This window comes from Tachypleus tridentatus, chromosome 1, assembly GCF_004210375.1.
Source record: "Tachypleus tridentatus isolate NWPU-2018 chromosome 1, ASM421037v1, whole genome shotgun sequence".
NCBI classification, from domain to species: Eukaryota; Metazoa; Arthropoda; class Merostomata; order Xiphosura; family Limulidae; genus Tachypleus; species Tachypleus tridentatus.
Genome location: NC_134825.1, coordinates 146312616 through 146322935, shown reverse-complemented (window position 1 = coordinate 146322935; position 10320 = coordinate 146312616). Strand labels below are relative to the sequence as shown.

At 32.6% G+C, this 10320-nt stretch overlaps 1 protein-coding gene across 1 annotated transcript in view; it reads left to right on the top strand.

Annotated features, from left to right (window-relative positions):
• Positions 1-1143: 1143 nt before the first annotated feature.
• LOC143226242 (long-chain fatty acid transport protein 4-like) overlaps positions 1144-10320 on the top strand; it is a 71270-nt gene continuing 62093 nt past the window's right edge. The window contains exon 1 of the mRNA XM_076457008.1: positions 1144-1560. Coding sequence (XP_076313123.1) covers positions 1448-1560 — 113 coding nt within the window. The 5' untranslated portion in view covers positions 1144-1447. The remainder of the gene's footprint in view (positions 1561-10320) is intronic.

The window sequence follows — 10320 nt, the reverse complement described above, 5'->3', positions numbered from 1 at the left end:
AGTCGCAGCTTAAGGTTGCACTCGTCAACTCCAGTTTCTAGCGCTATCAAACAGTCGATGCCATTATATAACTCCGTTATTGTTTTGGAACTATAAGTTTGTTTGTTTTTGAATTTCGTGCAAATCAACTCGAGACCTATCTGCGTTAGTGAAAGACTAGAGAGAAGGCAGCTAGTCATCACCACCCACCGTCAACTCTTGGGCTACTGTTTTACCAACGAACAGTGGGATTGATCGTAACGTATAACGTCCCCACGGCTGAAAGGGCGAGCATGTTTGGTGCGACCGGGATTCTTAAGGCGTGCGACTTCTTACGAGTCGAACGCCTAAACCCACCTGGGCATGCCGGGCCGCTGCATATTGCAGCTATCACGTAAAATGTGATCTTTTATTCGGTATCTTGAAATACTTGACTATACGAATAAGAAAAAAGAAGACCTTCTTAACCTTAAGATGACTTAGGAAGGTTGAAACGTTCTCTCCTTTGTAATAAAAGTATTAATACCCATACCAGCCATTCTGAGATGTAAAGATGTCACAGTTCCACAAAATCGACATGATCACCGTGAGTCATTGATGTTGCTGTAGTAAATAATGTACAATTAGTCACGTGAGCAGATACGCGAAGGGGATTATTTGAAAACGTAAGAGAGAATTAACGTGTTACACAGTTTTTAGTAATGTCGAGAAAACCCACTTGTAGAGAAAAATATATATGTAAAAACAGCTCGTTTGGGTTGAGAAAATTTGTGAACCTGACGATGACCAAAGAAAGTCGAAACGTTGTTCGCTCCTCCACGTAAAAAATTTTCTTAACCCAAACGAGCAGTTTTTACACATATGTCACACAGTTTTGTTTCCTTGATGCGTAGTGAGTCACTATGCATAATATATATGTGCATGTGTTTATTAATATTAAACAGTCGTGTTTTAAAAACATTTCGCAAATCATAACTTTTTTTTTCATTCTTACGTTTTCCTTTTGTGGTGACGTAAATCTACGCGATTACTTTAATTCGTATAATTTAAAAATACCAATTAGTTTGATTTGTGAAGTAAAGATGGCGGTAAGCTTTGCAATATGTATGCCTACCTGACCGTGTTCACGGTAAGTGTTATAAAGCCACGGTTCTAATAGTAACAGGTTATTTGTATCTTGTCTTGCGAAGAGAGTGGTTTTGTAACTGTGTAAGACTTCTGCTTTGGTGTCTGTTATTTGGCTATCAGTTGTTTTTTTCTGTTTACATATACACAAAGAACTCGGTATAAATAACTACTTAAAATTTAGTGCGCTGTTGTTTCTTTAATAACCTTCGAATTTTTATAACTACTAATCACATCCTTATAAAACGTTTTATAATTGTAGTGAAAAATTTAAGTGGTAGTCGTATTCTAGAAACTGTGAGACATATAAACAAATAGTTTTGTGGCCACACTGAAAATTAAAATGCCATCGAGTAATAATGACAACGAAGAAGAAACGTGTTTCTTCTGTGCATGTTGTACAGTCATTATTAGTTTTTTCAGAATGGTTTTTAATACTTTAAGCAGAGATTTGAGGTAAGTTTCATGCTTAATTCTCAACTAATTTTCATTTTCTAAACTAAATCTTTTAACTGTTTAGAAAGGTGTTTGTTCCCAATGTTTATATTTTTGTCTATCAAAATATTAAGTATCAAATAACTAATATACAACTCAGTATTTCATGTTTAATTTAGATGTGTTGTGAAGCACGAAAGTCTTGTTGGTTATTTTAGCATGAGACGTTTGTCAACCTCAAGACTTCTTTATTCAAAATAATTGTGCAATATATTTTCCATAGTTTACGATCTAGAATAACGAACTTCGTGAAAGTAGTTCAGTTTTATTGTCAATTACTACAGCTCTTTTCATTGATAAATAGTGTTTGCCCACATTGTATTGTCATACGATATAAAATCCGTTACTAAGTCTATTTCTAATCTCAAAAATATTTATCAGCCTTTTCTTGTGTGATTTCTACCACTTTAGGTAGCAATTTATTCTACAGATTTACTAAACTTCTGGAGAAGTAAAAATTACCTGTTGTATGTTGTGTTAAAAGTAAAAGAGGATTTACAATTATTTTTACTTTTCTCCTACTCAAGGAGGTGTTTGTGCAAAGATGGCCCTGAAGGGTCAAATGGTACATTATTCACTGTGTGTTGTCTCTCTAACCTCCCCAATTTTTATATTCATGATCAGTTGTTCTGCTGCCTTCAGAAGTCAAAATGAGAAAAATCTGATATACTAACCTAATCAGTTTTCATGATAATTTTGTATACTTCAGTTACACCATTTTAAGAACTTTGTCTACCATAATCTGACAATCTATCCAATCCCAGAATCGTCTTAGTAGCACTCTTCTGCACCCTATCTTACAATGTGGTGTTCACCTAACATAAAATATGTTACATGTGTTTTACAGAATTCCAAGAAGTATTTAATTTTGTCAGTGAAATTGATTTATGAAATGTGGTTTGAAATGCCCCATGAATTGTAATTTTTATTTTCATTGCTATATATATGTAAATACTATGTTAAATTGGTCTTTTTGCAGATTTTCAACATCTATAGTATTATTCTATGAAATATTTTAGCAAAAAAGTTATTAAATGTTTTATGAGTGATGCTTGTGTAAATTAGAATAGTTAGGTGTACACGTGTATGAAAACTAAAGTTATGGCCAACCCACTCTCTTGTGAATAATATAAAAGCAGTATACATATATCAAGTGGAAACTACATCTTACTAATTTGTTCTCAACTTTCATTTATAATGTCTAGCAAGAGACATTTCCTTATTTTAACCCACAGACACCTGGAATAATGCTAAAATTACCTGTAAAAAGAGAAATAGTAAATGCAGATTTTAATATAGTTTCAAAAATATTGGAATGTGAGCATCAATGACTGTGACTGAACATAAATGTTAATGATAAATGATTTTTTTTATTAATTAAAATTAATACTGTGTTGCTTTGGGGATTTAGTTTTCAAATTTTATTAATTATGTTTTTGAAAGATATGATAGCCACCATGAATATTTGCACATCTAAAAACATAAAAAAGAACTAAGTAAGGATAAGCATATGGTCCATCAAGGTTATTCTTCAGCTACCATCAAAATGAAACTAAATAAACAAATGGAGAAGACAAATACTCTGAAGAATGTGTCTTTGATACATACAGATAAGCTTAGTAAGTTGTTAATAACATGGAAAGTTATTTCAAGTAATGAACAAATGATGTATTCTGGTTAATTTGAAATAAGCTTGCTTTTGGTAAGATGGTAATGATCAGTGTTGAGATGCATTGCAAAAAATGATGTGGATGTAAATTATTACCTGAATGCATCAGAGGTTATTGTAATCTTGTGTAGCACTTTGGTAAGACCTCATTTTGAGTCTTTTTTGTGTTTTTGGCCTCCTTATTACAGGGAGGATTTTTGCATGCTTAAAATCTTTGAAAAGAGAGACTACTATAATTTTATCTAAAACAGAAAATTAAAGACTTTCCATCTTTTCTTTTGACCATAAAAGAATGAAAAAAAAACTTCCTTATTTACACTTCCATAAATACTTGTGCAATATTTAAGAAAAATTCCCTCCTTGTGATGAATAGATATGGAAGTTTTATTGGATGAAAAATGAATTTCAGCTGATGCATGAAAGAAGTCTTGTTTGAGTGGTGTAGTGGTAAGCTTAGATACAGACATCTGCTTCATTACTGGTGGTAAAGCAATTTAGAAAAGTATCCTTGTTCTGTTTTTAAAAAATCCATTTGAAAAGGCATTTTTGAGTAGAGTACGGAATACAGTTGTATATGAAATGCTGTATGATAAACTTGGTTTCACATTTTTCCTGAAAATGTTACAAACAGCAAGATGATACTGAGCATAACTCAATATACTTTCTATCTACTCAAGACAAAAACTACAATATAAGACTAATTCTGACAATTTGGTCATCAAGGAATTCAAAGGAAGCAAAATGAAAATTGTAGGGCTGAGCATGCAAGGTTATTTGTTGAAGGATATGTTCAATTTACTGAAGTGGCTGCTAGATACAAAACATCTATACAGTATCACTTCAGTCAAGATAGTATGATGATCTAAAACTGATTTTAGGCATTGGGTAGTTCATAGAACTCAATATTCAACACATGTTGGGTTGTTGAAGGTCATTTTTAAAAAGTCAAGTTTGTTCTTCATAAAATAGTCAAATTATACACAAAATCTGTAACTTCAAGGTATATTATTAAAAATGTGTTATTTAACCTTTTTTCAGAACTGTTGACAATGTCTCTACATATATGAAAGAAAAATTATTCTGAAAATCTGGTAATCCTAACAGGTCGTAGCTTCTAACCAAAGGTTCGATAGTGCAACTCTGTTGAGATGCTATTGTAGAGCATCACCTATTGAGAGAAGAAGTTCAGGGCATGGTTCTCTCTTGAACATATGGCTTTTCTTGGCCTGACCTGGAACATTATAAGTTTTACACCTGTAGGCCACAGTGGTTTTTATTGTTTCATTAGTAAGAGATTCTTGATTGATCCTGGTCATACATTTGTGGAGTCAACTACTCTACTATTTTTCACAGGTTTGAGGTCAAATACTGCACTACTTTACTAATGCATATTGTAAATAACATAAAATTACAAATTAAAAAAATGTATGCATATATATTGAAGGTAACCCTAAATTCTTAATTCTGTGTTTTCTTATTTTGATTTGATAGATTTTTGGATGCATACAACATCTGACTGGTGCTTTGCCTTGTAATTCTTTCTTAATAGAGTAGAGGTTTATACACATATACACACACACACACACACACACACACACACACACACACACACACACACACACACACAGTGTATAATTAATATCTTCAATTCTTTGGCAGCCTTTTTGGGGAAATTCACATTTATCTGTCACAATGTTTTGCATCCCTAAGTCTTACAGTTTTCATTTTGTTCTCAATGAATTCCTGGATCTGTGAAATACAAAATAGTCTTAAATTGTCTGTTTTACAAGGAGTAATAGTGATTTGTGTTATATTTGGTGGTCATCTTGTTTTTGTTTTCTTTTGTCAGTTTTTGGCATTGGGCCCAAAACACACAATTGTGCTTGATATACAGAACTTAGAGAATCATCAGGTCCAATACGCATTAAAACCACAGAATACCATAATATACTCGAAGATGATTTAGAAACCTTTTTTTCCCAAGAGCAGGTTTTTTGTTGTTGTTTTTTTCCAATTGAGTTGAGCACAGCCCAGTGGTTTGCATGTCAGACTGAAGTTTTCTAGGTTTGTGCCACATTAACACCACAAACTGCATTGCACTTTGGAACTGAGGGTGCTTTATAAAAGTGATTTTCAAATTGCACCATTTGGTCTAACAAGAGAAGCACAAATGTTGCTATTGAATGGTGTTGACTAGCTGCCTTCCATCTAGTCTGTCACTTTAAAACTTAGGACACCTAGTACAAATGGCACACAAGTATCTTTGCATCAAATTGTACAAAGTTATTTTTCCAGGTATAAAATATGAAACCAGACTATAAGCTTTGGCAATCTAAGATTTATTCTTGAGTATAATAAACCATAATTACCTTTTTCTTTTCTTTTATAACAACTGTAAATTTGTGGAATAGTTTTCCTGATCACTTTGTTTAAGTACATTTGAAAATTTTCATTAAAATATTGAGTGTGTGGAAGAAGGCTACTAAAATGATTCTAGGAAAAAATGTTTTTTTCATATGAGGATCAGTTGAGAATGATTAACAGTGATATTTTTTTATTTAAACCTATTAAAGGAATTGACAAGATTCACACAATTTTTCATGTTACATTCTAAAGACAGCAGGATAAGTGGTAATAAGTTAGACATTTTGAAAAGTCAGGTACATCTTTAGTTGAGGCAGTTGTATTTTCCCAACAGTGTAAATCTGTGGAACAAAAGGTCATATAACTCAGTATAGACTGTAACTTTACACAATTGTGAGAAAAGGGTGACAGGTATTTAGGGGATCAAGTCTGGATCTAATGATTTCTGTTTGTTAAGGAAAATTGAAAGTCAGACTATTCTTAATTGGCTGAAAGACTCAAGTTTCATCATTTATAATTAAAATTAGTTTTTGATTTTTGTGTGGTAGGCAGACAAAATATTTTTATCACATTGTAGATTCATAGCTGATTATTATTTGCCAAATCATCTTACTGCTTATTTTCTTGACATAATTCAATTAACTAAGATTAAGGAAACTTGCAGTTCATGCTGTAATGTAACTATTTGAAGTATGTTGGTGCAAAGCAGTCTGTTTCAACTGTGGTATGACCTTAATATTGAATGTGCTGGTAAAATGAACTTGATTGTAAGAATAACTGTCTGGTAATGTTTGTAAGAATAACTGTCTGGTAATGTTTGTAAGAATAACTGTCTGGTAATGTTTGTAAGAATAACTGTCTGGTAATGTTTGTATTTTATTTTTAATTTTTACAAATAAATAGTTGGACACACTTTGAGAGGTATTGACTAAATTGAGTAAATATAGCTTTGAATTCTAAATGTGCTGGTCCAGATATCATAGTTGAACTTTAATTAATGAATTTTAATTTTTCATTGTAGCCAGTTGTGTATGAAATTTGTACAAAAACATTTCATATAGACATTTTAGATTCTTTATTATTTTCCTCAGTAATCTTTCAAAGTGATTAGATGGATCTGGTTTGATATATATGAAAATGTTTTGAGACTTAACACATTTTTGCAAAATGTTGTAGAACACTCACTTGTAATAAAATGGCAGTTCTTATTTACTGCTCTTTTTTTCTTCTTTTTTGTAGTGAATTTTGGAACTATAAATAAACATTAGTTTTAATATTTTTATTAATATATTAAAAACCAGTGAGATTATGTCTGTAACTTTAAAGTTCAGGCTTACTATGGTGAGAAAATTAAAAGTTTCAATAACCTAAAAGAGAAAATAGATATTTACTTATGTATTTTATATATATATATATGTGTGTGTGTGTGTGTGTGTGTGTCGTGTGTGTGTGTGTGTGAGTGAGTGAGTGAAAAGCCTTTGTACAGCATACAGATTATAACAAAAGCAATAGCTGCAAAGCTAAGTTTGTCTGTTTGAAGCTGTGTGAGCTGCTATATCAATATAAAATTGATTTGTTTCACTGGTAAGAAACTTGGACATTTGTTTTTGTTTCTTTTATTAGAAGTGGAAATAGGGTATTCACTTACCATAATATCCATCCAACAGATTTTAAATTTGTTAGAAATTTCAGGCAAGACAACAATACTGGTGTTTTGCATACACAAGTACATTGTTGATTATTATGCTCAGAATTTTCGACAAATTTAGAGAACAGACGGGACATTCACAATTTACATTTAACAGTGCAAGAGTAATACATTTTTAAATATACAGTAAACTGAAACAAATATAGATATTAAAATAAACTTAACAGTAAACCCGTTACACGACAACCATGCTTATTATATGGATCGTTATTCCTTCACTCATCAATTTCCATTGTAATAAGCTTTTGTGACAGGCGGAGGTGTCAGTCGCACACCACACACATCGTGAACCCAGGCTTGTCCCAGTGGTTAAATATAGTAAAACCTGTACAAGCCAGAAAGATCAACATTTTGCAGTATTATCTTAGTCTTTGCTTAGACTCTTCGAGTCAGAAATTTAATAATTGGCTTGGGTTATGATTTAACAGTGCATTGCTGATACGTTCTGTTGTGCGACTTTTAGCGCTTTTACAGAGAACACTAAAGTTCATTCTCATCGAAATGTCTTTTTCACCTATCTGTACTGCGCTGTAACAAACGTTTTGCAGCAGGGCTGTAAAATAAAAGTTCAATTTTAACGGTTGTCTGAGACGACTAAAAACTTCTTCGGACAGCCATCTTAAATCCACATTTGTTCGACGGATGACTGGCGCCTTGGAACAGACCAAACGTAAAAACAGTCTATTGTAAACTTATCTATTCCCACACCACGCACGTAATATACGACAATAAAATTGACATGACCGTCTCAGGGTGTTATCGATAAACCTTTAGTAGGAACTAAAACGATCAAATTTACAATATCAAGCCCAGAATTTTCATCATTAATTGTCAAAGTTGAAACACTGATTCACCCTTTTGATTACTAATGTATCTCGGGACGGCTGGTATGGGTACTAACACTTTTATTGATAAAGCAGAGAACAACGTTTCTATCTTCTTAGGTCATCTTCAGGTTAACGTTATTCTCTCCTTATTAGTAAAAGTGTTAGTACCCATACCAGCCATCCTGAGATACATTTTTACTTCAAGTGGGTTTCTGGTCATCACGAATTATTTTCGATTACTCGCGTATAGGCGTAAAGCTAACTTTAGAGACACGTCCAATCGAGTCTAGGAAATATGGAGGACCTAGCTACCTGGGAAAAATTGGGAAAATCCACAGAACATTACAATGATAACTTAAAAGAAGTTTACAATAACTAAAGTAAGGCTAGTTTTACATCTGTCTAAGTTGATACAAACTACGAGTATTAATGCCAGTACATATCAGTAGTTTCTGTATACATGTGTAGCGTTCAGGGATTGTATTACGGTATAGTAATAGTATTGTTCGATGCAAGTCTAGTCTTACTACAGGCAGTACTTTATTGGCAGATCAGTTTGGTGTTCAGTTTAAAAGTTTTGTTTGTTTGTTTTCGAATTTCGCGCAAAGCCGCACGAGGGCTATCTGCGCTAGCCGTTCCTAATTTAGCAACGTAAGACTAGATGGTAGGCAACTTGTTATTACCATCCACCACCAACTCTTGGGCTACTCTTTTACCAACGGATAATGGGATTGACCGTTACGTTATAACGCCCCCACTGCTGAAAGAGCAAGTAATATCATGCAAACTATATTAACATTTTCTTGTCATCACCCATATGTACTCAGTACAGCAGTATTAACGAGCATTATTTACGCTGATTACTTAATACTAAATGTTCTTTGTTTAGGAAAACTTTGTATAAAACTTAGTAAATTTTTGCTGGAAAGTTGGCAATAAATAATCAATAATAACCATCCACCTGTATGACTGTTTTGTAAACTTGAGCTAGAAATGGCTAATACTATATGTGCGACCTAACCGATACTTATGTATCTGCACGTGCTTTCACCACTCTTAATCAGCCATCTTTAATACAAGTGACAAAAAACTAAAAATAGTTCACCTTTAATCGTAGCTGAAGCTATAGTAAAAATTAAATTTTTGCAAACTTTAGCGATTTTTGTAGCATAACTTTTCACATGTAGTTTATACATTAACCACGTTTGACACATAATTCTAGGTTATAGAGATCTATCAGTATACCAAATTTGAAAAAAAGAAACGAAAAATCCTATTAAATAAAAGTTTTCGTATTTTCGGTACGAATAAAAAAAGGAAGAAATTCAATTAAAATTAGAAATTTTATGTGATATGTATTTTATAATTGATTATCTTGAAATTTAGCATATCAGGTTAAGGGTCCAATAGAGTATATCCACTGAAAATATATGATAGTTTAGCACTTTCCGTAGCTCGAACTATGGTAATCCAAACTATCACTCGTTAATAACACAGTGTCATGATAACATTATTTGTGTTTTTTAAGTATGTCTCGGACTTATGACGCTAGAAACAGGATTTCAATACCCAAGGTGAGAAGAGCACAGATAGCTTTGTGCTTAACTACAACCAAGTAAACCTTTTTAAATAGGCCGTGAACCCACTAGTGCGAAATAATACTGTTTCGTCAAGAGAAATGGTAAATTCCCTTTATTTTGTGGACTAATTTCCTTTTACGACCCGAAAGGCGTTTTCATCCAATGGTTTATTCATTGAACAAAACACACACACACACACACACACACACACACAGAGAGAGAGAGAGAGAGAGAGAGAGAAAGAAGTTCTTGCGCTAAAATAAATTATAATATTGTTAGTGTTAAAAATGTTTTATTTATAAAACCTAGCCACGTTATCTTTATTATACAAGCTTTCACCTCTCTGATAAGCGCATGAAAGAAATTTTATGGTTTTCACAAAGAGCGTCACAATTTTATGAGATAGAAGTACGTAAAACATATACTTCGATACACATTCCTAAAATAGCAATACATTGCAAATAACTTTAAAGTAAACTACAGCACCTAACATTTGATTTAAAATTATGTAAATTAATTACAATGACAAAAGGAGGGGAATTATTTTGTTATATTAAGCTACGTTATACCCAT